Source organism: Phoca vitulina, unplaced genomic scaffold (assembly GCF_004348235.1).
Source record: "Phoca vitulina isolate PV1807 unplaced genomic scaffold, GSC_HSeal_1.0 scaffold47, whole genome shotgun sequence".
Classification (NCBI taxonomy): Eukaryota; Metazoa; Chordata; class Mammalia; order Carnivora; family Phocidae; genus Phoca; species Phoca vitulina.
This window is the reverse complement of record NW_022589750.1, coordinates 3,391,195-3,419,072: the sequence shown is the minus strand read 5'-3', so window position 1 is coordinate 3,419,072 and position 27,878 is coordinate 3,391,195. Positions and strand designations below refer to the sequence as shown.

Here is a 27,878-nt window from a genome sequence, read left to right as displayed (position 1 = left end):
TTCAGGAGGAGGACAATGGTGGCCTGTTGAAGGGGTGACAGCTGTGGGGGTGGAAAAAGGGGACGATTTGCTACATAGGACTTGGTTCCATTTAGATGGAACAGTTGAGGGAGAGCGAGGTGTTGAGGATGACACTCAAGTTTCTGAATCTGAGATGAGGAGCAGAGAGGTGGGTTTGCAGGGGGTGGGGGAAGAGAGCTTGGTTTTTTTCGCATTGAGCTGGAAGTGCTGGATGACCCTCTGGCTGACAGTGTCCGGGGCAGGGACAGTGCGGTTGGTGTGTCTGGAGCTTGGGAGAGAGGTCTGGGCTCCGGGCATCACAGCCCAGTCAGCACCAGGCGGGACTCTATGGAGGTGCCCCCTCCAAAGAAAGAACCTCCAGTGCCCATGAGTGACCGCAGAGCTTCTGTAGAAAGCAGCCTCACTGCAGGATGTATTCTGGGAGGAGCTTTGAAGGCCACGGGGAAGGGGAAGGAAGAGGAGGGGACAGAGCCGGGCCTGGGCGACACAGGGCCTTTCTCTGCAGATCTGGAGGCTGCCGTGGAGACTAAAAACATCGGGGTCTCTGGTGCGGGCAACATTCCTGGGCAGGACTGTGGGGAGCCAGTCGGCAGAAAGACTTAGGGGAACCAAGTTCCTCCTGAACCACGGTAGGTGCTGGCTGGGGTAAGGTGTCCAGGGAGGAAGCTGGGGAGGCAGATCCAAGCAGAGCAGATGGAGGGGCCTGGAGGAGGGATTCTGGCAGGGAGCCCTCGAGGGGTTGAGATGCCCCCGGCGCTTATGTACAAAAGCCTTTCGGAGAAGGGTTACCGAAATATGTGGCTGCTAGGAGCACTGTGCCAAGTTAAGATCCTTTAACTCATTTTCACAAGAACTAGGGACCCAGGATCCATGAGAGGACCTCTCCTTTCTTCCCCAAATCCTGTAAGTGCCAATAATAATATAGCCGATTACACATGCCCGGCGCGGCAGAGTATACTCTCCGTCCCGCGGGCTCTCCCGAGCAATCGGAGGTGGGCTGGATACGTGTTTTAGTGCCCGTTTTATAGCTCAGAGAGATGAGGCAGGCTGCCAAGGATTGCAGGGCAGGTAAGCAAGGCGCCGGACTCAGAGTCAGCCTTCTGGTCCCGCCCGCACCCCTTCTGGGACATCCTCTGTCCATCCCTCTTCCTGGGGTGGCAGGTGACCATCATGCTGGGCTGGCCGCTTCTCTCCGCACGCACAATCGAGCAGGAGCCCGAGGCCACGCAAGGCCAGGTCTCCGTGCTCTAGCTGATGTGGCGTTGAGATGCAGCGTGAGTGACAGACAGAAAGTAAAGGGCATGAGGGCCCTTGGTGAGGGCAGGCAGGTACGCAGGTGACCTTGGGGTGTGGGATCTGGCGGGGGGGGGGGACGTCTGCAGGAGGCGGCATGTGAGCCTTGAGGGGCAGGGAGGGTCTGTGTGCAGAGACAGCAAGCGTCCCAGTGGGGAGCAAGGTGTGCAAACCCACAGAGCAGGAGAGTGGGTGCGGAGGAGGGGATTATGGGAAAGCACAGCTCTTGACTCCGTTTGGCTGCTGAGGCTGGAGCCCGTAGAGGGCTTGCAGGCGTGAGCCCGCTCCGCGCCTTCCCTTCCTCTAAGAGGTTCGTGAGCATCCTCCTGTTTAGTCCTGGCAGTAATCCTACGAGGTAGGTGCTATTATTAGCCCTCCTTTAAAGATCGGGAAGCTGAGGCACAAAGGTTCTAAGCAACTAGCCCAAGATGTCGCAGCAACAGAGAAGATTAGAACCCAGGCAATCCGGCACCAAATGCCATCAGCCCAGCCACTTTGCCACACAGCCCCTCCCCGCGGCCCGCTCCTTGGCTGACGTGGTGGCTGTGAATCTGGTCCCCCGTGAGATTCCTCCCCTGCACACCCCTGCTCCCCACCCCCCAGGCCCCGCAGAACAATGCTGTCCTTCCCCCACCCCTCACTGCCCAGACTGGCCTCCCTCACATCCAGGTGTTTCCTCCCCGGCCAGGGGCAGACACAGCAAGGGAAACAGGCCTGCCCCATCCCCAGGGGACAGCTGGGAGCAGGGCCCCCGCGTCCCCGGCGCCTCGGGAATCTAGAAAGCCCAAGTGGGCCTCACGGGATGAGGGTTGAGGGTTGAGGACTCCGAGCTCTGCATTTCTACTGTGAGTCCGATACTCACATACTCTGGCAAGTATGACTTTCTCCACGGAGGCAAATTTCAGAGTACTGGAAATGGCATCTGTCCCCAAAACTCAGGGGGTTCTGAGGCAGCACTGGTGGGAGGAGGAGGAAGTGGGTTTGGTGGCAGGGAATTCCCTTTTCCCTGTGCCAGAGTCGGGGGCGGACGACAGGTGGGCCGCAGAGCTACCATCTTGGGAAACTGTGTCTTCGTTCCCGGATTGTAGGCCTGGAGGGCTGGCCGCAGGGAGGGTGCGTGGTGGGTTCTGTGTAAAGAGCCTGGCCTAGAAGCCAGCAACGGTGGTGGTGGTGGGGGTGGGGTTGGGGTGCCGGGGTGGGCAAGGGATCTTCAGAAGCCAGGGTCTTCATTGCTGGAACACTGGCCCTGAGCCAGGCCTCCCCAGATCCCCCTCTGAACCCTGCTTCCTTGAGTCCTTCCTGTAGCTAGAAGTCTTCCCCACCTCATCTTGCACCAGCCGTGGGCTGGGAACAGCAGTAGGGAACGGGCTCCCATTGGCTTCTTCCTGCTGCGTCCCCTACAGCCACCACTGTGGTTCTGTGGTGGGTCCCGGGGCGTGTTTCACCCCAAGGCAGTGACCAGCTGGTGTTTGCACCTGCTCTGAGGACCGTTTATTGTGAATGTTCTATATTTAAGGAATAATACCCTCCGAATCCCAAGTCACTCATTCATCCTTTATCTCTGATCTTGTCCCTACGTCAAGAATTGTGAAGCGCCTAAGATCTCCCCCTCCTTGTAACTATTCGGTTAGCCGGCCACAGTTTCGCCGGCAGAAAACCTAAGAGTCTAGAGTCCAAGACGAAGGACTTGATGACTCAGGGCGTGACAAGCATGTGAGCATCAGGCTGGAGCGTCTCGGGCAGATCTGGCCCCACTCATTCCCGTGCCTTCGCAGGTTTCCACCCAGAGCTCACCTCCTCAGTGAGACCTCACTGAGCAACCTCTTAGAAACCTCACCCCCAGCTCTGGAGGCTCACATTCCCCTGCCCGGCCTCGTCCTTGCAGCACTGACCATCAGCTAATAATACGACTTAATTCCTGAGTCTATCATCCATCCCCTGCGTGCTCACTACACACCCTATAGAGCGAAGCCTTTATGAGAGCAGGTGTTTTTGTCTGTTTTAAACTATGCCATTTCCCCAGGACCTGGAATGGTGTCTCACATCTAGAAGGGGCTGAATGAAGGAATGAGTGAGTGAATCCATCCATTTCTTGGGTCCCCCACTGAAGGCCTGGAGGACGGTGTCTGGCATACAGCAGGGCTCAGTAAAGGAGACACTGAATGGACACTGGGTGGGCGGGCAGGGCAGGGTGAGAGGCGGCCCACAGGGACTGGGGGCTTCTCCCTGGTGGTGGGGGTTCACCCCGGGCTGCTTTCCCTGCTGCCGACACCAGCTGCTGAGAATCTTCCCGACTGGTGGCAGAGGCTGGTGTGTTCCTTTCCTGTGCTGTCTGGTTCTTGCGGTGACTGGGGGAGCTGGGAGAGGGCGGGGGCACGTGACTGGAGCCCTGCAGAGCCCTGCGGTGCCCTTTCCTTGGGCAGTGGCACAAAAGCCACAGCGGGACATTGCAGCCTGGGTTGTCCCAGGTGCGGTCTGACCCGGACCCCCATGCCCAGGTGGCAGAGCACGACATCCGTCTCACCGTTGTGCCTGGGTCCCCTTCCCATGGGATGGTCGTCTCCTTTGCCAGCTTTCTGAGCATCAACATAATCTTCATGTCATGTGCCATTTGTCCAACCAGCCGCGCCCCACAGTCTTGTTTCTGCTCCCTAGCCTGAGAGCGGTTGGGAACAGTGACCCTGTTCTGTCTTCCTACGAGTGCCTGGTGGTCGTTCATTCAATGGTATTTATCAGGGTCCTTCTATTGGTATAAGCGGCGTCAGGTAATGGGGAGCCAGCAGTGAATAAACAGAGTCCCGCCCTCATGGAACATTCTAGCAGAGGCAACCAGTCCATCCACAAATGGGACTCCATACATGGTGCCTAGAGAAGTGGAGAGGCACCCCGTGGGTGTTTGTTGACTGACTCACATGGGCACCGATGTGGGACTCGATCCCAGGACCCGGGGATCATGACCTGAGCCAAAAGCAGTTGCTTAACCAACTGAGCCACCCAGGTGCCCTCTTTTTTTTTTTTTTTTAAGATTTATTTATTTATTTGAGAGAGAGAACGAGAGCAGGGGAAGGGCAGAGGGAGAGGAGAGAGAATCCCAAGCAGACTCCCCGCTGAATGTGGAGCCCAACGCGGGGCTCGATCCCACAACCCATGAGATCATGACCTGCACTGAAACCAAGAGTCAGACGCTTAACCAACTGAGCCACCCAGGTGCCCCCACAAAAGCCATTCTTTATTGGCTGCTCTTGGAGCATCAGGACTGGAGACACAGCATAGCTCATGTCTGCCTCCAGGGGTTCCGCGGGGGCATGAATGATGCCCCGGACAAGCTCCCGGGCACCAGGGAACAGCTGTGCCTCTGGCCGTCCCCACGGGCTGGGCATGCCTGCAGGCTGTTGCCATGCAGAACGGTGGGCCCTGTCTTGCCAGATCTCCCAGTTATTCCTTTTATGTAAAAGCTGGGAATCTGGATTTTTATGTGAAATACGACTTTTTAAGAGTTGGCCGCAGATTCAGATCTTCTGAAGCTCTCGCTTCTTCTGGGATGGGGGTGGGGGGCGATGGCCCAGACGAGGGGTGAGGATGCTGGCTTTTCACTGTAGAGCAGTTTGAACCTTTTCGATTTACTATTGGCGTGGTTGTTCTTCCAAAGGTGAGTTTTATCAATCTACTAGGCAGAGTGTGTCACCGGGGCCCCGGTGTGAATCTGTGAAATGGGTTCTTTGTCAGGCGTGTTGTGGACATGGGTCCATGAGAGTGTCAGTGTGCTGATCTCGGGCCAAGAGCGAGGCAGCTAGGGCCACACTGCCATCCTTAAGAAGTCCTTAAAAAGTCAGGGCCCCCAGTTCGAAGGGCAAGGACCGCGTCTCCCTCATTCATGTCTGAACTCCCACGCCCTTGCCCAATTTTGGCCGCATGGATTGGACCGTGTTCCATAGATGCTCTTTGATTGCTCAGCAATGTCAGTCACTCCGAACACTGCCAGGAACTAAGAAGAGAGCCGCGGGGCCTCTGAGCTGCCCAACTAGAGGTTCCACGTCTGTGGATGGAAGCTTCCCGCTCTTTTCCTGGATCTGTTTTCCTCAGGCTTTGTTTTTGTATTTTACCTACAAGACAATCCCATGTGCTTATCTGGCTTCCCAGCCTTCTGGAAGAGCAGAGATGGCCGAGACACGGTTGCTGCCAACACAGGGGAGCCTTTGTTGGAATTAGAAAGAAGCATCCCCTCTGAGCAGACATTCAGGGTAGGATGGAGGCTGCCGTCCTCTGCAGACAGCCCCTGAAATCTTCGGCGTGCAACAACATGCAACGAGCTCCCCTGAGATTCATCGAGAAAACCTTCAGAGACCTGTTTCGGTGCTAAAATGGGCAAGCTTCATTTCCTAAGAAATGCATGTCATCATGAAGTGAAGACAGAGGTGATGCTGCATTTTGAGTATGACCTGGGTGCTGCTCACTGCCATTTCCTGTCTGGGTGCAAGCTTGTCCCCTGAGGGCTCCCCCACCGCCTTATGGTCAACAGCCCCAAAGGACAGGAAATAGAGTACAGAGGTCCCCTGCAGAGGAGTAAAGGGGGGTGAGCACAGAGCATCTCCAGCACTTGTGCAAGTATATATAAGTACTGAAGAAATGTTTGGTGAATGAATGAGCGAGCAAATGAATGAAGAGAAAAATGGATAAGGAGGCTTTCTGACCTTGGTTGTTTACGCTTCTTACAATTTTTATTTTCAGTTAAAGATCAGCCCAGAATAGCCCCAGTTTTGCACCGCGAGTCCTGAGACAAGCACCTCTTTTAATCTATCTCTTTGTGATTTCTTTTCCTTCGAGCATGCTCAATATTCCATATCTGCTGATTCCACCTGGAGAGACGCTTACCTGTGTGTTCATTTCATTTTTACTAGGGCAGAGGGTGCCCTGCGAGGTTTGGAGGTGGGAGAAGAAGGGGTGCAGAGGGCAGGGGAGGTGGCCGTGACTTTATACCCTCAGTTGAGATCGAGCTCTAGCCCTGGTTTCATCGTTCATTAGCCATGTGATTTTTGGCAAGATACTTCACCTTTGTTCCGCAGGATGTTTATTCATCATCTACTGGGTACCAGCACTGCCCGAGGTGCTAGACGTGCTGTGGTGAATAGACACAGGAGGGCCCAGTGTTTGTGGAGCTCACGCTCTAGTGAGTAGCTGAGAAAATTAATCATGAGACAGGAAAACTTTGATACTGATAAATGCTATAAATAAAAAAAAAAGAGTGTGCTAGAGTATCACCCGGGGGGGGGGGGGGGGGGGGGTTATTTTAGATAGATTGACCAGGAAAGGCCTCTCTGAGGAGGTGACATTTAAAATGAGACCTGAATATTGAGAAGGAGTGTCGCTGTGCAGAAAGGTGTTCCAGGCACAGGCGTGCAAAGGTCCTGAGGCAGGTCTGGGAAGTGTGAGTAGCACAACGAGCCATGAGGTGAGAGCCTGGTGAGCCAGAGGGAGAGGGGGAGGACCTGAAGCTGGAGAGCTGCACCAGAGCGAGATGTGGCAAGATTTAGGCAGGGTGAGGAGTGGGGAGTTATTCTAGGATCTAAGAGAAGCCATTGGTGGGCTTTAATCAAGGACTGGGTTATAGGGAAAGAGTGGATACAGGGGGACTTATTGAGGGAATGGCCACGATCTGAGCAAGAGTGACGATGGTAGCTTGGTCCCCATGCACTGGGCAGAGATTATCATGATCATTCTTTTTTTTTTTTTTTTTAGATTTTATTTATTTATTTGACAGAGAGATAGTGAGAGAGGGAACATAAGCAGGGGGAGTGGGAGAGGAAGAAGCAGGCTTCCCGCTGAGCGGGGAGCCTGATGCAGGGCTCAATCCCAGGACCCTGGGATCATGACCGGAGCCGAAGGCAGACACTTAACCAACTGAGCCACCCAGGCGCCTCTATCATGATCATTCCTTAACCACAGCTAATAGAGGGGGACCTGGGAATCCAACATCTTGGGTCCCACTTGGGAAGTTTCTCTTGGCCTCCCCACATCACTGGGTCTGGAGTCAGGGTCTGTCCTGTCCCCACTGTGCAGTGGCTCAGACCACCCCACATTGCCATTTCCAGGCCCTCCCCCCAGACTGGGGACATCCCAGGGTCAGCCACACGCTCTCATCCGTGGTTGGATCTTCAGGTTTGTGTTTTCACAATTCCTGCAGATTTCGATGTCTATTCTCACCCACAAAAACACACCACGGAGCCTTTTCGGAAAGAATGAGCAGCATGAATGCTCAACGCATTCCTCTCTTTGGCGGAGTTTTGGGTCCTTCATCTCTACACCCAGCCCTTTTTCAAAATTTTGTCACGAAGCAGTTTGACATTCTACCTGGTGCTTTGGGGCACCCATCTCACCAAGGGGGCGGCTATTGCTCTGAGAGGCCAGTGACGAGCCCCACCAGTGCCCAGGAAGGGAGAGAAGGGAAATTATTTTAACAGTTCTATTGTGGTTTTTTTCTTTTTTAAGTTACCCTGCTTTTAAGTTAACACCACAGGGCAACGTGATGGCAGTCTTCCTAAGTTGGGTGGTGGGCTCACAGGTGTCCATTTTATTATTAGGTTTCACAACGTACATATATGTTAGCTCGCCTCTTGGGCACCATCTGTTCCATAATAAAAATAAAGCCAGACATCGTATTAGGAAATCAGAAGATGTAGAAAAGCATTACAATGAAAATTACCTGTGATCCCAGTGTCTATGGGTAAGTGATATCATGTGCGCGTGTGCACGCACACACGCACACAGAGTATAAACAGACACAGGTAAACTGGGCAAATCTGAATGAGGAGGTTTGATGTCGATGTCCTGGTTATGATACCATCCTGTGGTTTCACGAGATGCTATCACTGAACAGACCGGGTAAAGCGTACGTGAGATCTCTTCTTACCACGGCAGGTGAATCTGCAATTATCTCAAAATGAAAAGCTGAACTTTCAAAAAGATAGCAGCTCTTTCTTTCTTTTTTTCAAATGTAACTACAATACTATGATCTCCCTCCCCACAAATTTCTGTAGTGTTTACATTCCCACTTGCCTCTGTGTAGTAGTTTTTGTAATATTTTGAATTGGGATCTAAACAAGATACACACATCATCTTGGTTGATTAAAGTCTCTTCGGTCCCTGTGAATTCCTAGCCACCCCCCACCCAACGCCATTCATTTCCATGTGTGTTCTCACCGCCACCCCATCTTCCTTGCAATTACTCTGTTAAGAGAGAACAGGGTGTGTGTCCTGTAGAGGTTCTCAGAGTCTGGTTTTTGCATCCTGGTAGTATGTGTCCGCGTATTCTGTATTTTTCATAAATTGGTCATCGGATGTAGAGGCTTGTTTGCTTTTAGAATATATAAAACATGCACAAGTTTTAAAAATTCCTTTTCTAGAATGTCCTATAAATGGAAACATACAGCATGTAACCTTTTGAACCTGGCTTCTTTTACTCAGTATGAGATTCACACATGTTGTTGTATGTAAGAGTAGTTCATCTCTTTGTATTAGCAAGTATCCCATGGTATGAATGTATCAGTTTGCTTGTCCTTTCACCCTTGAGGGCATTAGGTTGTTTCCAGTTTGGGGCCATTATGAACAGAGCTGCTATACCTACCCATGAACAGGTTTTTGTGTGAAATTGTCATTCTTCTACAGGAAGTTGTTAGGACTGGGATTTCAGGATCACATAGTAAGGGATGTTTAACTTTATGAGAAATTGCCAGACTGTTTTCCAAAATGGTAGTGCTATTTTGCATTCCCACCAGTAATGTGTGAGCATTCCTGTTCTCCCACATCCTCTCCAGCATTTTGTATTGTCACCACTAAATTTTGGGCATTCCAATGGTTGTATGGTGGTATCTCCCGGTTTTAATCTGCATTTCCCTGATGACAAATAACATGCATTTTTTTTTTTCTTGTGCTTACTTGCCATCCACATATCTTTCTGGATGAACTGTTTAAACAAATATTTTTCCTGCTTGGGAATATTACTTGTTTTCTTACTATTGAGTTTTGAGAGTTCTTTATATGTCCTGGATACAAGTTCTTTGTCAGATATGTGATTTGAAACTATTTTCTCCAAGTCTGTACTCTCTTTTCATTTTCTTAAAACTACTTTTTGCAAAGCCAAAGTTTTTAATTTTGGCAAAGTCCAATTTATCAATTTTCTCCTTTATGGATCGTGCTTTTGGTATCATATCTAAGAATTCTCTCTAACCCAAGGTCTCAAAGACTTTTCCCTGTTTTCCTCTAAACCTTTTATAGTTTTACCTTTTACATTCAGATCTGTGATACATATTAAGTTCACTTTGCTTTGAGGTGTGGGATTTAAGTTGAGGTACTTCAGTTTTTTTGCATATTGATGATTGATTGATTGTTCCAGACCATTTGCTGGAAAGACATATCCTTCCTCATTGACTTGTCTTTGCAACTTTGTAAAAAATCAATTGGCTGTTTCAATGTGGGTCTATTCCTGGACACTCCATTCTGTTCCTTGGATCTGTGTCTAGTCCTTCACTAATAATTTTATAGTTGTTCTTGAAATAGGGAGATGAGTCCTCAAATTTTTTTTCAAAATTTTTTGGCTATTTCAGTTCTTAGAAATTTTAGAATCTGCTTATCTTCTATCTACAAAAGAAATCTGATATTTTTATTGGAATTATATTAAATCTATAAATCAACTGGGGAGAATTGACATCTCAACTATATTGGGTCTTCCAGATCAGAAACAGTGCGTGTCTCCATTTATTTCAGTGTTCTTTGCTTTCTTTCATCAGCATTTTGTGGTTTTCATTGGACAGATCCTACACATGCTTTGTTAGCTTTATTTCTCTTTTTTTAAAGTATTTCTCTCTCTCTTTTTTCTTTTGGAGCTATTTTAAATGGCATTGTGTTTTAAATTTTGGTTTCCAGTTGTTCATTTTTAGCATATATAAATATGTCTGATGTTGTATGCTGACCATATATCCTGTGATCCTGGCAAACTCACTTATTAGTTCTAGGAGGTTTTTTGGTAGATTCTGAGGGATTTTTCTATGTACACCTGTTACCTGTGCATAGGGTTGTATTATTTGCAAATAGTTTTATTTCTTCCTTTCCGAGCTGTATACCTCTTTTCCTTTCTTTTTCTACTTTTTTTTCTTTGTCTTATTACACTGGCTTCCAATATTATGTTGATTTGTTGAATAGAAGTGGTGAGAGTGAATGTCCTTGCCTTTTCCTAAATTTTGAGGGGAAATATTCAGGGTTTTTTGCTATTATATATGTTAGTTGGGAGGCTTTTTGGTGTAGGCCCTTTATCAGATTAATGAAGTTCCCTTATATTCCTAATTTATTCTAAGTTTTTATCATGAATGTTAAAATTTGTTAAATGTTTTTACTACATCAGTTAATAGGAACATATGGTTTTTCTTTTTTAGTCTTTAATATAATAGATTACGCTGATCAACTTTCAAATATTGAACCAGTCTTGGATCCCTGGAATAAACCCCATCAAGTTGTTACACATTATTCTTTTTATATATTGCCGGTTTTAGTTTGCTGATATTTTGCTCAGAATTTTTTTCATATATGTTTATAAGGGATATTGGTCTATTTTCTTTTCTTGTACTGTCTTTGTCTGGTTTTGATATCAGGAGAGTGTTAGACTCCTAAAATGAGTTGGGAAGTGTTAACCCACTTATTTTATTGCTGGGGCCTATGGATTATTTAGAAATGTGTTGCTTAATATCCCAATATTTGGAGATTTTCTAATTATCTTTATGTTACTGATTTCAAGTTTAATTTCATTATGATCAGCAAACCTACTTTGTATAATTCCGTTATTTTAAATTTATTAAGGTTTGTTTTATAACCAAGGGTATTGTCTATCTTGGTGAATGTTTCATGCACACTTGAAAAGAATTTATATTCTGCTATTGTTGTGTGTAGTGTTCAATGATTGCCTGTTAAATTCAGTTGGTTGATAGTATTATTCAGTTTTTACATGTCTTTCCTGATTTTCCATCTGCTGGTCCTATCAATCCCTGAGAAAGGACTGTTAAAATCTCCAACTGTAACTGTGGATTTGCCTACTTGTAATTTAGTTTTATTGGTTTTTCCTTTGTGTATTTTGAAGCTCTGTTTTTAGGTGCATACATGTTTAGGATTGTTATAGCTTCTTCATGACTTGACTCTCTTATCATTATGAAAAGTAATAAGAAGCTTATTCCTAGCAATTTTCCTTGCTCTGAAATCTACTTTGTCTCATACTAATACAGCTACTTCAGCATTCTTTTGATTAATATTCAAGTAGTATATATTTTTTTCTGTTCTTTTGCTTATCTATGGCATTATATTTGAAGTAAATTTATTGTAAACAGCATAGAGTTCGTTCTGTTTTTTTAAAATACTGACAGTCTATGTCTTTTAATTGGTGTGTTTAGACTATTTAGATTTAATATAACTATCGATATGTTTTTATTCAGGTCTGCCTCTTTATTATTCATCTTCTGTTTGTTATTTCTGGCTTTTGTTCCTCTGATAGAGGGAAGAAAGCATTAAGGATTCTTCCCATGCCCTTGGAACTATAGTTCCTCTAGTCAGAGGGAAGAATTTCCCTTTTTCAGAATTTTAGGCACCTGCATGGCCACCAGTGCCATCCCTGTTGCTGCTATTGTTATTACAAGATTGCCTGGGGGATATGGAAGGAGGAATTGCAAAAGAAAAAGTAAATTCCCCCATCTCTCCAATCCTTTGGGGACCCATTTTTTGATCCTCAGACCAGAAAGAGAGGCTTTTCTTCTAGCTCTTTCTGTCTGCCCTAAGTGTGCACTTGTGAGTTTCAGGCTGTCTTTGTGTCCAGGCCAGGGTATAATGGGGAGGGGGGACGTGCAGAAAACTCATTGTCAGATTGTTCACATACTGATTTTCTTCCCCATTCTGCATGATACCATTTACTTTTCAGAATCCTTAGATAGCCGTTCCATGCATACCATCCAGAGTTTTTAGTTGTATTGAGTGGGAGAGTTACAGCCGAGTATACTTACTCCATGTTAAGAACCAGGACCTCCTCCAATGTCAAGTTTTGATGTTCAGCAAATTTAGAAATATACTTTTTAAAATTAATGTGTTAGAAAGGTGTTAACTGTTTTGTTACCTAGTGTTGAAAATGAATACTTCTGAAAATCTTTTTAATTCAATAAATGTATCATTTTTATGTCTGCTTAGTATTCCATTGCACAAGTAACTTTTATTTGCTTAACTGATGCTCTGTCATTGGGCCTTTAAGTTTCTTCTGTTTTTCTCCCTTTATAAACAATGTTTCGATGGACATTGTTGTATACTTTCCTTATGCACTCATCCAATTATTTCCTTAGGAGAAATTCCTAATAGTGGAGTTGCTTGGACAAAAAGTATACACATTTTGAATTTTGATGCTTATTGCCCAGCTACCCTCCAGAAAAGCTATACAAATTTCCACTCTCACCAGTTGAGTAGAGCAAATTTTTCTATATCTTCAGCAACAGTTGTTGTTTTTATCTTTTCTAATCTTTGCCAATGGCATATCACATTTTAATATTCCTTTCTATGATTATCAATCATCTAGAATTATTCAGAATACATTATAATTTTAATTCACTGAATTCTATCAGTGATATTTATTTTATACTTTTAATATTTAATTTTTTATTGTGGTAAAATATACATATCATAAAATTTTCCATTTTAACCATTTTAAAGTACAAAAATTCAGTGTCATTAAGTACATTCACAACAGTGTACAATCACCACTGTCCATTTTCAGAACTTTTTCATCATCTCTGTACCCACTGAGTAATAATTCCCTATTCCTCCTTCTCCATAGCCCCTGGGAACCTCTGTTACACTTTCTGTCTTTGTGAATCTGCCTATTGTAAGTGCCTCATGTAAATAGAATCAAATAATATTTGTCCTTTTGGCCTGACTTATTTCACTTAGCATGATGTTTTCAAGGCTCATCTATGTTGTAGCATGTGTCCAAAGTTCATTCCATTTTAAGGTTGAATAATTTTCTTTTGTATGGATATACCACATTTTGTTTACCCATTCAACTGTTGATGGACATTTGGAGTATTTCCAATTTTTGGTTATTTTGAATAATGCTGCTATGAACATCAATATGCAAGTATCTGTTAGAGTCCCTATTTTCAATTCTCTTGGGTATTTACCTAGGAGTGGAATTTCTTGGTCCTGTGGTAAATCTATGTTTAACTTTTTGAGGAATCACTCTACTCTTTTCCACCACAACTGCACCATTTTGAATTCCAACCAGCAATGCACCAGGTCTAATTTCTCCACATCCTTGCCAACACTTGTTATTTTCTGTCGTTTTCTTTTTTAAATAGCTGTCCCAGTGAGTGTGGAGTGCTTCATCTATTTTTTAAACTATCTTTATTAGATTTTGCTATCAAGAATAAGTTGACTTTTTCAGAGAATCTTTCCTTCTTTCTCTATGCTTTTGAACAGTTGAAATAGCTTAACGTTTTTCTTCGCTGGTTTGAGAGAGCTTATCAGAGGAACCATCTGAGACATATATCACCTTTTTTTAAAGAGATTTATTTATTTATTTTAGAGAGAGAGCATGTGTATGAGTGGGGGAAGGGCAGAGGGAGAGAGAGAGAGAGAGGAAGAGAATCTCAAGCAGACTCCACACTGAGCGCAGAGCCTGATGCAGGCTTGATCTCACGACCCTGAGATCATGACCTGAGCCGAAACCAAGAGTGGGACACTTAACCAATTGAGCCACACAAGTGCCCTGATGTATATCATTTTTTAAGAGCTAATTCTTTGACAGCTTTCTTTATTTCTTCGCTGCTCACTAACATAAACAGTTTTGCTAACTCTTATGAAGCCTTTTGCGTCATTTTTATTTCCCTAGAAAACCACGCGTGAGATATAGAGTTCATATTTTTTTTGCTACAAATAAACATATATCACATATCATATACATGTGCATATGTGGTATGCATGTATGTTATTGTTTTAAATCATTGCCAATGGTATATCACATTTTAATATTCATTTCTATGATTATCAACAGGCTACAATCATTCAGAGTACATTATATTTTATTCCATTGAGTATATTTGATATTTACCATTCCTGATATTTTCTTATTGTTCTCTCTCTCTCTCTCTCAATTAGCTTTCTCAGGCATATTTTTATTCACTTATTCTTGGATTTGTTCATAGTTCTTCTGCTTTTTAGTTGTGGAGTTTATTGCTCTGGGAAGCAGGCTTTGGGGGTCCCTCCGACTGGGATCATGGTCGGGCAGCCAGGGGTCATGACTAAGGGCATGCATTTGAGAGCCAGACAGTCTGAGTTCATTCCTTTACTTACCAGCTCTTTGACCTTGAATCATTATTTAACCTCTCCGTACTTCAATTTCCCCATCTGTAGAATGGGGAGGAAGATAGTACCTAGATTATAAGGTTAATATGAATATTAAAAAGTTGATCGTCTTTAAGTGTTTAAGAGTACCCAGCACAAAGCCAGCGCCATAGAAGAATTTCTTAAATAAATCTAGGCTTTCCTCCAACGCACTAGAAGCCTAGGTCCCCGAGGAGCCCTCCATTCCCCCAAATATACTTTCTATACCTTCCCGCCACTTACACTAACTGCCTTTTATTTTGCAGAACCACCTCTGTGCAGAAAAACAACCACTTTACTTTCCATTCTGCTGTCTGAGACAACCACATCCTCCTCACACATACCCCAGGCTCCCATGGAGAGCTCAGGTCAGTATGACTGGGGGCAGAGGGGTCCAGGGCGCCTGGCTGCATCGCAGGGTAGGCCTCCCTTGCAGGTGAGAAGGCCCCCAGGGCAGGCAAGACCACCTTCACCTTCACCCCGACCCCCAACTCAGCTGCCCAAATGGGAGAACATCTTGAGAAGTGGACATCCACACACTTGTGTGAGCCCCAGCTGCTTGCAGGTCACTGAGCTGGACACTGGGGATAATGACAATAATAGCCAAGATCTGTCACCAAATGCTTGCATTTATTTAACAAAAACCTCTCTAGTGCTTATACTCTATCAAGTAGTGATAGAAGCAATTGACAAATATTAACTCATTTAGTCTTCATAAAGACCCCATGAGATAACGGTTATCATTGCTCCCATTTCTCAGAAGGAGAAAGTGAGACCCAGAGGGGACAGGTATTACTTCTAAGGCCATACATTGATACTGTATCGTCAAACCAGTATTTGACCCCCTCAATCCAGCTCCAGCCCTATGCCCTTAATGATTTCACTGAGGATTGCCCTGTGCATTCATCAGAAGGATTGTGAGGTACAGTATCAATGTAATTGTCCTCGTTTTACTGAAAGGGAAACAGAGGTTCAGAGAGGTTAGGTAATTTGCTCAAAGCTACACAGCTAGTAAGTGGCAGAGCAAAGATCAGAACCAAGGTCTAGCTCATTTCCCAAACCCAGACTCTTCATGCTCTATCAACCTGGGACAGCAAGGAGAGACAACCCTTCCCTCAAGATGTGTATCACCTAGTGGTCACCCAGGAAGTCCCACAGCACTCCTCACGAGGCTTGACTCTAATGACCTTGAAGACCCTGATCCCAGGGAAGGGGAGGGCACGTCCAACGCAGGTGCAGCTACCAGGTTGTTACCATCCCTAAGACACGCATCCTTTCTACAACCTCCTCACCCCCACCGTCACAGTGCCTCACCCAGCCAGAAGAAGCTCCATCTGAATCAGGCAAGTCCGTGAATCCTGGTGTTGAGATATTCTGGGTTGTCTTTAACCAGCTGGGGTTTGCACCAGGAGGATGGTGCTGGAGCCAGCCCTGTGAAAATCTAAATATTTCAAAACCAACTTACTTTGCCCCAACTTTAATTATAATAATAGATGCACGCCATGCTGTTTTAGGAAGAGAGGTGTGCCAATAAAGTTTCTCTGGATACAAGCAGTAGAAACCCATAGGACTAGTTTAATTGTCAAAAATAAAGAGTGGCCAAGCATTGAAGGAAAAGTGAAGCCTCAGGCATCAGTAAGGGCAGGGAACAGAGTGGACCCACCACCAGGACAGGAAGAGGTGGACAGTGACCTCAGAGAGCGCTCCACGCGTTCTTCCCTGCTGGCCATCACCTGCACAAGGTTTGCCTAGAAAGAGAGAGAGTCCATTGGCCAGCTCGGTCCTGTGCCCACTCCAAGGCCAAGGCAAAGCAGGGCACCTGGGCCACAGTCTCACCAAGACAACAACAAGCAGGGAGGATTGCTGGGCAGAAGAAACAACAGATATCCACCACCAAAGATGTGACAGATGACCCACCACCCACCCAAATCAAATGGGCAGAAGGAAACATCCCAAAATTAGGATGCTTGCCCTGGGAGCTCTGAAGGGGAGTTTTCCCATCATGATCAGAAATGCAGTTGTACGGGCTGTCTTCCCAAATTACAAATGTTTATAACTTCCCACCTTCCTGTAACCCTAAGGGGTTCTGTCATTCTAGAGTTAAGAAGAAGGGCACCTGAAAAGTAAGATATTTATTTTAAGGGATACAAAAGGGCAAATTGCAAAGATACCAACGCTATTGTTACTTAGCCACCCCTGCAAACAGGGCCAAGATTGCAAACATTTTTAGAACAATCTGAGCCTTTGTTCCACATGGCGGTAAGGGGGATCAAGCATGGGATGGAAGAAAAGCGTGAGCCACGTGACTCCAGCTTACAGTGCATCTGGGTGCTGAGCCCAGATTTCAGTGAGCAGCTGAGATGCTGAGACAGCGGTCTATGCACCAGGAGATTCCAAGACAAGTCCTCAGCCCTGGTTGGAAGGGCAGTCCGCAAGGTCCAGATGGTCAACATGTCAAGGTCAGAGAAAGGTCATCCTCTGAAGTGGAAACCAGTGTACCAAGTGACATCCATGTGTACCTACCTCGGGAGTCCCAGGTCTGAATCGGAACACACATAGACCAACGTGTTCCTCTCAGTTGTTTTATGGCTCACCTCGCATGAGGAAACGGGACCCGGGGTTAGTGATTTTATAGTGATTTCAAAAGAGAACAGACCGGAAAGAGTTTGTTGGTAAATATCCATTTCCATCCCAGGGAGGGGGTGCTGATTCGGATGGTTGATATCCAGAAAGTAGAAAAGGACAATTCTTCTCAACACTCTAGTTTGAGGGGAACATCCTTTAGGAATTACAAATTCAACCTCTTCGGTAATAATTTTGTGGATACCAAATGACCTGAGTGTCCCTGTAACCTTTGCATCTGGATGGACGTGTCCACCTCCCAATTCCACTCCTTGGCTGAAGAAGGCTGAGGAAGCACTAAGTTTGATTATTCTATCAGCCTTCCCCATCCTGATGCCATGGTCCTCTGTGGGTGTGTTAGGAAGGGTATCCTACTGTATGCACATACATAGAATGAGATTTATTATAAGGAATTGGCTCACATTATTATGAAGGCTGTCAAGTCCCAAGATCTGCAGTTGGCAAACTGGAGATCCAGGAGAGCTGATGGTGTCGTTCCAAGTCCAAAGGCAGGAAAAAACCAATGTCCCACCTGGAAGGCAGTCAAGCAGGAGGAATTCCCTATTACTTGGGGCAGGGGGTAGGGGGTGCGGTGGTGTCAGCCTTTTGTTCTATGCAGACCTTCTACTGATTAGATGAGGCCCACCCACATTAGGGAGAACAATCTGTCGACTCAGTCTAGTGATTTAAATATTCACCTCATCCAAAATCACCCTCCCAGAGATGCCCAGAAGGATGTTTGATCAAATGTCTGGGCACCCTGTGGCCCAGTCAAGGTGACACATAAAATTAACCATGACAAGTAGGAATAGAAAAATCTGAGAAGATTTTATTCATGTCATGGCTGGACCCCAAGAGAGTTAGAGACCTAGTGTCTGCTTCCTAGCTCCCAGGGTCACATTTCTGGATGAATGCCATACCTGTTGCAAAATAAGCTAAGAAACAGCAACAAACAAAAATCAAACTTTCTCCAATTATATTCTTCGAATCTCCTCCCGCCACTGTGACAGCCAGGGAGGAGCCATTCTGACCCTGTGACCTTCATCCTTAATGCAGGGATGATTGTCTTCTGTGAACTCTGAGTGTTTTGGCACCTGACTCCTTCCTTGACTAACAGGTTAATTGTCCAGAACTCTCAGCTTATCACCTAAGACAGTAATTCTCACCCTAACTATCCATTAGAGTGTCCTGGGGAGCTATTAAAAAAAACAAAAACATTATTAGTCCCTACTCTCAAAGATCTGATTTAAACTGGTTTGGGGTGGGCTGTACATTAGTGCTTTTGAAAGCTTTCCAGGTGATTCTCCTGTGCAGCCAAGATGGGGAAGGAGGGAAAAGGCAAACATCCTACAAGGATGTTTGGGAGAGATCTGGTTCTGTCTGGGATCACAGGGCAACACAGAGCTGGGATGACCAAATGCTGCTATAGCTTCAGGTGGCCTGACATCGAAGACTGGACCTTGAACTACCTCGAGAGCTGGGACTCTTTTTCCAGGCAACTTTATCTGGGGCATTGGCTTTTGGCATTCAAAGCCCAGACACACATAGATGGACGTGTGTTCTTCTCCCTTTTCCGGGTAAGCAGGTGAATATAAGGGCACATAGACGGGTGAAGCTTTCGAGGAAGAGCACCTGCCAAAGAGAAAGCTCTGTTCCAATAGCTCTGTGGCCTTACACAAATCACCTCTCCCCTCTGAGCTTCATTTGCCCAGCTCTCAAATGGGACCAGAGCCTCTGAGGTCCCTCTGGGTCTGACTTCTGTGTTTGGAGAGGCAATATGGGGCAAGAGTAAGAGCTCTTGATTTGGAATCTACGAAACAAAACAGGGAGAACAGTATTTGCCCTGTCAAACTCCCAGGGCTCTGCTCAGAATCCAATGAGATAAGATTCCAGAAAACTCTCTGCGCATCCGCGAGTCTGTCAGAGAAGTCTAGCCGCTATAACAATGACCCCGATGTTGGTGGTTAGCACAACAGATACTTATGTCTCACCCACTACACCATCCAGTCCAGGCTCCAGTCCTTTAGGGACTGAGGCTCCTTCCTGCTTATGGCACCATCTTCTCCAACACGTCTTCCAAGGTCACCAAGGAATGGGAAGACAGAGGTGGAGGATAATGCAGAGGATTTTTTTTAAAGATTTTATTTATTTATCTGAGAGAGAGAATGTGTGTGAGAGAGAGCACAAGCAGGAGAAGGTGCAGAGGGAGAGGGAGAAGCAAGCTCCCTGCTGAGTAGGGAGCCCGAGGCGGGGCTCGATCCCAGGACCCCGGGATCATGACCTGAGCTGAAGGCAGATGCTTCACCGACTGAGCCACCCAGGCGCCCCAGTGCAGAGGATTTTATGTCATATGTTGTGTCCACTGCATTCCACTGGACAAGACTCAGCCCATGGTACCCATCTACCTGTAGGGGATTCTGGGAAATGTAGTCTTCCCAGTGACCTGGGACAAACATGAAATCAGTTTGATGAACATAACATTGTCTTTTTTTTTTTTTAAGATTTTATTTATTTGACACAGAGAGAGAGAGAGCACAAGCAGGGGGAGCGGCAGAGGCAGAGGGAAAAGCAGGCTCCCCGCAGAGCAGGGAGCCCAATACAGGACTTGATCCCAGGACCCCGGGATCATGACCTGAGCTGAAGGCAGACGCTTAACCAACTGAGCCACCCAGGCGCCCAACACATAACATTGTCTTGCCACACCTCTGTAAGACTCTGTGTGTACGCCTTTTACGTGCTATTTAAATGTTAGTTATTAATAGTAATGTGATGCCTGATAGTAATATCTCACATTCCTGGATGGAGGGGAAGATAATAATTTTGAATGTCATTTATTTATTGGCTGTTCTGAGTCAAGAATAATAGAGACATGCATGTCGTGTATGAACAACCTGAGACGCTCGAGGCACAAGAAATATCCCATTTCTTTCTTTTGCTTAATCAAATCAAATCCAGCTTCAAGCTCTCATTTTCCAAGGTCGGTACAAATTCCAGTGTCATTCGCTTGGGGTGCTTCCCCCGTCTTTGTGATCTTGTAAGCCCAGGCGTTACAAAGTCTTCATGATGGGAAGAGGCCGTGGTCTTCAGTCCGCTGTAGCTACAGCCCACCCCCCTCACCGAGCAGGTTGGCCAGGTCTGCATGGTCCATAGGTCCTTTGGAGACATTCTTGTGCGCTGGCCAAGGTGACCCAGGAGACCACAGCAGTGACCCTCAAGCACAGAGTGTACTGCTCGCCTGCCTTCAGCTGAGATCTCTGCCACCCCCGTGAGGCTGTGTCCCAGCCAGCCCCAGTCCTTCTCATTCCCTGGGTCCCCGTAACTCTTGGGCGCTCACAGTCCTGGGGAACCCAGCCTCCCGCCACTGTCCTCAGTAGCTAAAACCAGCAGCCTTCATCCCCATCCCTTTGAGACAATCCAGCTGGGTTGTCTCAGTCCCAGAGTCCGGGGTCTCAAACCCAAGGGACCGGGTACAGGGTGTCGATGAGCGAAACAAGGAGAGGGGGCACTGTGAAGAACCAGAGTAGCTGTGCCCCGTCTCAAGGGGGAGACCCCCTCCCCAGCCCCGTGGATTGCCACATGTGCGAAGAATGCGCTCCTGGTGTCAACAGACTTTCAAGAGATGCCAGGAACCCAAACTTTCATGCAAAATCTCCTGATTTGTACATGTTGGCAGCTGATTCGATTTTTTTTTTTCTCCAAGACACTCTACAAGCCCAAACAAAACATGTCTGCAAGCCAGATGTGGCCCAAAGCCTGAGCGTTTGTTCCAGCCGCCCAGACTTTCGAAAACATAACTTTATTTGGGGCTGTCTCCTGGGGCTACTGGCAACTTCTCTATTTTTCTCTGAAACATAAAAGCTTGACTCCCTGTGCAAGGCAGGGGAACCCAGGGCTCAGAAGACAAAAGCTTGGCTGCCCTTCTAGTGAGGGGCTGCCCTTCTAGTGAGATCACGGTTATCATAGTTTTAAGTTTGTGCTGTCCATGGTCTGGCGGCTGGGGAAGGAGGGAGGGCAGAAGGAAGGAAGGAGGAAAAGAAGAAAGTAGACATAACATAATGTTTTAATAACTCCGCCTGTGTTAACTCCTTAAATCTCCATGCAAGGTGGAGACAGGTAGATGGAAAGATAACTTGTGACCAGCCTTCGTGCCAGGCTTAAAGATTTCTTTGCCAGTGTGGGGGCGGGGGAATGCTGCACTGCCCAGCAGAGTGGCCGGTGGAGAGACTTGGGTTGTAAGAGGTGCCCACTCTCAGCCTTGGGGAGACTCAGGAACAGACCTTGATGAGGTCCAGGGGGACCAAGTGAGTGGCAGGAGAAAGGTGGGGGTTTCAGAGAAGCCGGGGGGCCCTGGCCGACTTAGCCGAGCTCACGCCGGAGCCCTGGAGGGGCCGGTCCCTGAGCACCAGCGCCTTGGCTAGACACATTCTACCTGCTGATTCTTTAAAATGTGTGATCTCTATCCTGCCTGCTTCCAAAGGAATGCGAGGGAATTAAGATACAGGTTTAGTAGAACATAAAGCAAGAGCACCAAAAAGGAGCAGAGGGGAGGCGTCCGTGTCCCTGGAGATGAACTGGGTTTTGGGGCTGAGGCCCCCACTTTGTAAGTTTCCTGACAACGCAGCAAAAGAGGAACCCCCGAGGCATGTGGTTTGTATTGTATGACAACCAAAGAAGGCACGCTTGCCTATGAAGACAAATGCTTGGTGAAAGCCAGCCATAAAGAGGAATTTATGGTGCGGGAAGTGTCTCTCATGCTTCCTGTTTTTAGTCTGGAGACTCCAAGAAGCAGACCTCACAATAGGGTGGCCATGCAGGGATTGAGGTGGGGACACAGCCCAGTGGCGGGATACGAAGAGGATGCTGACTGACATCCAGCTCCGAGGGAAGGAGAAATAGTCGACGAGCTCGTGGAAATGCGTTTGACTGAGCTGTGACCAAGAAAGGCTTGGCAGGGCGGTTAGGGAGCCCTGAGCTGAAGTCAGGTGCCTGGAGGGTATCCAAGTCTTGGAGGAGGAGTGCCACGGTGGCCGGAAGCGTGGCCCCATGCCAGGCGATGGACTGCAGGTGCACAGCCCCGAGCACCCCCCAACCCCGGCCAGCTAACCTCCCTGCAGTGGGAGATGGGCCAGGGGCCTCCTCACTGCTCCCATGCTTCCCGATGTCAGGGGCTCATCCTTGTACCACGCTCACGCTTTGCCACGTCAATGGACCACAGTTGAAGAAAGAACGATCCCGTGACCCTGGTTCCAATGGCCAGGGAGACTTTATTCTAGACCATCACACCAGGGGACAGAGATGGGGCTCAGTCCCAAATGACACAAACCTGGGGAGTTACAAGCCCACGGACCGCAAGGGGGTCGGCGGGTGGGAAATCGGTCCGAGGAGACACGGGGCGTCTGGATTCCGGCCAACACCGTTCTGCTCAAACTGGGCCAGGCGGGCGGGAGACAGAACCGGGGCCGAGGCTGGGGTCTGGAGGGAAAGTTGGCTTAGCGGAGCCTGAGCTAAGTTTGATGAGGGGACAGTCTGTCACCTCCTGTCCCAGCACTGATCTGACGTGAAATTGACTTGAAACTTAGGAACACATTATATTTTTTTCGAACACACATTTTAAAAAGTGCGTAATTATTCAGGTTTTACACTCCAGCGCTTTGGGGACCGTGGGTTTTCCAGAGAACACGGAGATGCTCATTGAAAGGCTCTATTGCAGACCCGTGTGTGGGCTGCCCGCTCTAAGCTGCTCACTTTGGGGCACCTCTTGGGGCTTATAGAAGGGGCGAAAGATGGTCTCAGGGAGAGCAGGGGTAGGGGCAAGGGTGAGGCCAGGGGCGCTGAGCTCCAAAGCTCCTGGCCTCAGTGCTCCCCCATCCCACCCCTGCTGCCCAGATGTGGAGCTGGACCTCCAGCGGAGTGTGCAGGCAGTCCTCCGGGAGCTCAGCACCCAGGCCCCAGCCCTGCAGAACAACCAAGGTAAGAGCCAGCAGGCAGCCTCCGCACCCGCTCTTTCTCAACCATCTCCCCAGCTCCCCGTGCAATCAGAATTCCTCTTGACCTCTGAGCCCGCACAACTTCCAGAAATGTGGCCCGAGGAGCTGAGCTGCAAACATAGCCAGCCCATAAGCCACACGCACACTCCGCCCCACTAACGTTCCACAGTCCCCATCCTTTCCACCCTGAGAATTTGCTGTCCTCGACGGGTAGCAGAGCAGAATCCCCCCATGTGTGACAAGCCCACCCTTGTGCCCCCAGAGCCAGGTGCCCGGCGGAGAGGTCGGATCCGTGGCTGGTCAGAGTCATGGTGTGGGGCTCCAGGGCTCAGGGTCCTGCTCCGGAGGGTCCCCTCTAAGAGCCCTCTGCCCCGCTTGTGTGCTGGGCTCTCCTCTGTCCTAGCCAGGCATGTGGAGATGGTCCCTGCACAAGAAGGTCGAGCGAGATCCTGGTAAGAGTCCGGTGCTGGTCCGAATTCTGCTCAGAGAACTGGAAAAGGTGGGTTCTCTCTCAGGCTGCGGGGAGGCAGATGGGTTGTGGGAGGAGGTAGAGAGAGGCGGGGCCTCAGTCCCATCAGTGCTGCATCCCCCAAACTCTGGTCCCTTGTGGCCCGCCTGCATGATTTTCAGCAGCTCTGTCTCCCTCCTGTACTTCTATAAGGGATCCCATGGTTTCACCTGACTTTGCATATTTCAAAAACTCTGTACCGTGGCCATACATGGAAAACCCCCACTTGCGGGAACAGAAAACGCCGATAAACATAAATGCAGACCTATTAAAAATGTTTCAAAATTGTTCTTGTACCACCCAAAATTATCCCCCACACCACCCGATGCTCTGTGTTGCAACCGTTTGGGAGACTTCCCTGTTTGGGGTGGGGGGGCGGCTGGCCTGCTGCTTGGCACGAGCTCCTGCCCTGCGTGGATGCCCCGCGCCCCCCAGGCTCTCCCAGCCGGCTCCCACCCCTGTGCTCCCTCCCCACCTACCCCTCCCCTACTGGGGCAGGCTGTGCCCTTTTCCCTCCCCTTGGTGTGATGGAACGCTTGCCTTCCACCCCATCTCCTGCCCACCCCCACCCCCCAAGCTGCATCTTGCTAGGATGTGGGGAGCCCCCATCGAGCCCCAGCCCAGTAAATGCCCTGCGGTCTCCTGTTTTCCAGGCAGAAAGCGAAGACCTCCGGCATGTCATCATTCCCCTGCTGCATACCCTACTGTACGTGCTCACTAAGGTGAGCTGGGGCTGAGGGCCAGGGGGGTCGTGGAACCCCACAAGTCCCAGGGCCAGAACGTCCTCTCCCTCAGAGGACACCCGGTCTCTGCCTGGGTGAGCCTAGAACTCTTGGAAGCCCCAAACTGGCTTCTCCACCCTCGCGGCGCCCTCTCCCTAATACACGGAGGGGAAGTGGGGAAAGCGGTTCACAGAATGCACGAGAGTCTCGACTGCCAGAATGAGGTCCTCAGGATTGCTCCTATGTGCACTGGGGGCCATCACTGACCCCTGCACAGAGAACGGACAAGCCACGGAGAAAATGTCTTGAGAACAGGAACCAGGAGCTGAGTATAGTCACAGGGGGTGGGAGTGGGCAGCGAGGGAGATGAGGGGCACGAAGAGCAGTTCAGGGGCTGCTGGAATCCAGGGACAGGATGGGGCTGGGCTCTGGCCAAGGCAGGAGGCTGGGCGGGGGTAGGGGAGCCCCCGGGGCATTGCACTGCGAGCATCGTGCCCACTGGCTACCCAAGCTTTGAGCCTGGAGCACTGCAGGAATGAGGAACCGAAGGGTGGTGAGGGGCGTGGATTTGCCAGCAGAACAGGGTGAGATGGATCCATACCATAGTGAATTTGAGTGGGGTGTCAGAGAAGAGGTGTCTTACAGGTGACAGAAGAGGCTAGGGGTGTACATTTGGGAGGGAGGTGTGAGCCCAGGTCTGGCTGTCAGCCCGTCCTTCCTCCTCTCCATCCCACTCTCCCACCCCGCCCAGAGCCCTCTGTGACCTAGGGCTCTGGGCACCCGACTCCTCCCTCCCACCCAGGCCACCGGCATCAGGGAGGAGCTCTACCGGAGAACCTACAACTTTTGCACGAGGCTGCTAACCCTGCCCGCCCCCTACTGCACAGTAGCCTTGGACTGCGCCATAAGGCTGAAAACAGAGACAGCTGTCCCAGGTAAGAGCCATCCCAGCTAAGTCCCAGCTGCAGCGCGTCATCGTCTTGCTCTTTCTCCAAGGTTCCTGGAGCCTTGAAGCCCCAGCACCTTCTGAGGAGGGTGAGGAATGGGGGTCAGGGACCAGGGGCTGGTTGGCTGAGGTGGTCTGCTTTGCAGGGACGCTGTACCAAAGGCTGGTCATTGCCGAACAGAACCTGACGAGTGAGCTGTACCCCTACCAGGAGAGGTGAGTGTCCCCAGGAAGACTGCTGCCTTCTGTCCCGTCCAGGTGTTGGGACTACGTGACTGCTCACTGAGGGGGACCAGGCGGGGTGGAGAGGAACCCTAGCGGAGCTTCCCATGCATGACATGTGTCTAGCAGTGGGGTGTATTTTCAAGGGTGGGCGGGGCCTGCCTCCTCCGGAGATCACCGGAAGCAGGGTAGGTCTTTCTTGTTGGGCTGGGCTTCCGAGCCATCCTGCTCCCATGCAGAAGGTGACATGAGCCCTGAGCCACTCTGGAGTTCTGTCGTCCCACCTCCATCCCGCCCTTGGCCGTGAAGCAGCATCAACCATCCAGGCAGCCAGAGGTCGCTCCGGGGCATTTGTAGCTCAGGCCACAAGCACACCATGGAATCTGGGCCTTTCCTCTGTGTGTGCCTCGCCCTTTACGCAAGATTGAGCCAATGTCCACTTGTCATGTTGGGAAGAGGGGCTGATGGAGTTGGGGGTGCCGCGCCTCCCGCCCTGTAGGCACCACTGCTGAGCTAGCACCGGAAGGGGCAGCTTGAGGCGGTGTTCACAGAGGGTGCAGGGAGGTGGAGGGACCCAGGGGAGCTGGCAGCGGGGAGGGGGAGCTGGCTTTCGGGTGTGATCGGGCAATGGGAGGAGATGGGGCTCACTCAGGGTCCAGAGCTCATTTGGGCAGGAAGGATTTAGGGTCCCTCCTGGAGGCTGATGTCATCAGTGGGCCCCGGAGCTAGGGGAGGGAGCAGAATTTAGGTTGGGGCTTACCTGGACTCTAGACTAGCCTTCCCTCTCCCCCCGCCCCAACAGGGACGAGCTGCTCCTGCCTGCTCTGATTTGCCCCAGTCCCCACTGCTCCCTATCGCCGCCCCCCTCCTAGACTTTCGAATTCGAGGCTCCTGTTTTTGGAGAAACAAAACACTTGGGGGCTGCGAGGCTCTGAGGGTGCCCATCCAGGGGCTCCTCTCCTGGTAGTCATCCTCACCAGCCCCCCTACCCCCCACCCCCTGCCCTCAGAGTGTTCCTCTTCGTGGATCCTGAGCTGGTGTCTCCCTCCGTGTGCAGCGCCCTGCTGCTGGAGATCGAGGCGGCCCAGGTGCAGCAGACCCCAGAGGCCTGCATGCGCCACGTGGTCTCCCACGCCCTGCAGGCCGCACTTGGGGACGCCTGCCATGCAAGTTCCCTGCAGAGGAAGCTGAAGGTAACTGCCCTGCCCCAGCCCTCCTTGGCTGTAGCCCACGCCGGCGCTCTGACTCATCCTCCCGCTTCTTCTATTTTCATACCGCTTTGCCCTCAATCAAAAATGAGTACACACTCACGGAGGAAGATCTGGGGGGGAAAAAAAAATGCACGTAAGCCAAAAGAGGAAACAAAAATCCCTCACGCCCCCCACCCAGACATACTAGCAATGAACCTTGTGGTCTATTTGCTGAATCATACTGACGACGCTCATCATCATAGTTGCTGTTGACTGAACATCTGCTCTGTTCCGGGCACAGCGCTAAACGCTTCACGGGTATCGCAAAATTCTCACCACATCTTAACGACGTTGTGAAATGGATATAATTGTCAAAATGGGCACAGAGAGGTTGCTAACCTACCCACGGTCACACAGATACAAAGGGACCGAGTCGGGATTTGAACCCAGATCCCTCTGACTTCAAACCTACGTTCCGCCGCCTCCCAGCCCCAACTCCCCACCAGTGCTTTTTTAACAAAAGGAGATACCAAATTCTGTATACAGTTTTTATATACTGCACGGGTATGTGCATTTAGAGAATACTGATTTCCCCGTGCCACTGGAAATACGCCATAGGGAAACGTTTTCTTTGGAAAATATGTACCTCTAATGGCTGCACCATGTTCTCACCTATGAATGTGCTGTTATTTATTTAACTAGTCCCCTGTTCCTGTTGTGGGCATTTCATTCATTTCTCACGCTCACCTGTTTACTTCCTAATTTCTCTCTCTGACTCAGCCTGGGCCCTTGTACACAGCCAAGACTCCGGTAGGTTAGAGATGCTCCAGCCAAGGGTTGCAGCAGGTGCAGGACTTCTTAGAGGGGGAGGATGCCACCTGGGGCTGTGCGTCCCGCACCGTGGGAGGCAACCTTTTTGAGGGGAAAGGCTCTGGTCCTCTGGGGCAGCTGGGTGGGATCGTGGCTAAGGTT

The 27,878-nt window shown here is 49.1% G+C and overlaps 1 protein-coding gene across 1 annotated transcript in view; it reads left to right on the top strand.

Moving 5' to 3' along the window:
• Window positions 1-499: 499 nt before the first annotated feature.
• Window positions 500-27,878, top strand: part of PIK3R6 (phosphoinositide-3-kinase regulatory subunit 6) — a 50,705-nt gene continuing 23,326 nt past the window's right edge. Inside the window, exons 1-8 of the mRNA XM_032431895.1 lie at window positions 500-650; window positions 14,976-15,077; window positions 23,218-23,301; window positions 23,726-23,817; window positions 24,480-24,548; window positions 25,351-25,483; window positions 25,641-25,710; window positions 26,726-26,909. Coding sequence (XP_032287786.1) covers window positions 15,065-15,077; window positions 23,218-23,301; window positions 23,726-23,817; window positions 24,480-24,548; window positions 25,351-25,483; window positions 25,641-25,710; window positions 26,726-26,909 — 645 coding nt within the window. The 5' untranslated portion in view covers window positions 500-650; window positions 14,976-15,064. The remainder of the gene's footprint in view (window positions 651-14,975; window positions 15,078-23,217; window positions 23,302-23,725; window positions 23,818-24,479; window positions 24,549-25,350; window positions 25,484-25,640; window positions 25,711-26,725; window positions 26,910-27,878) is intronic.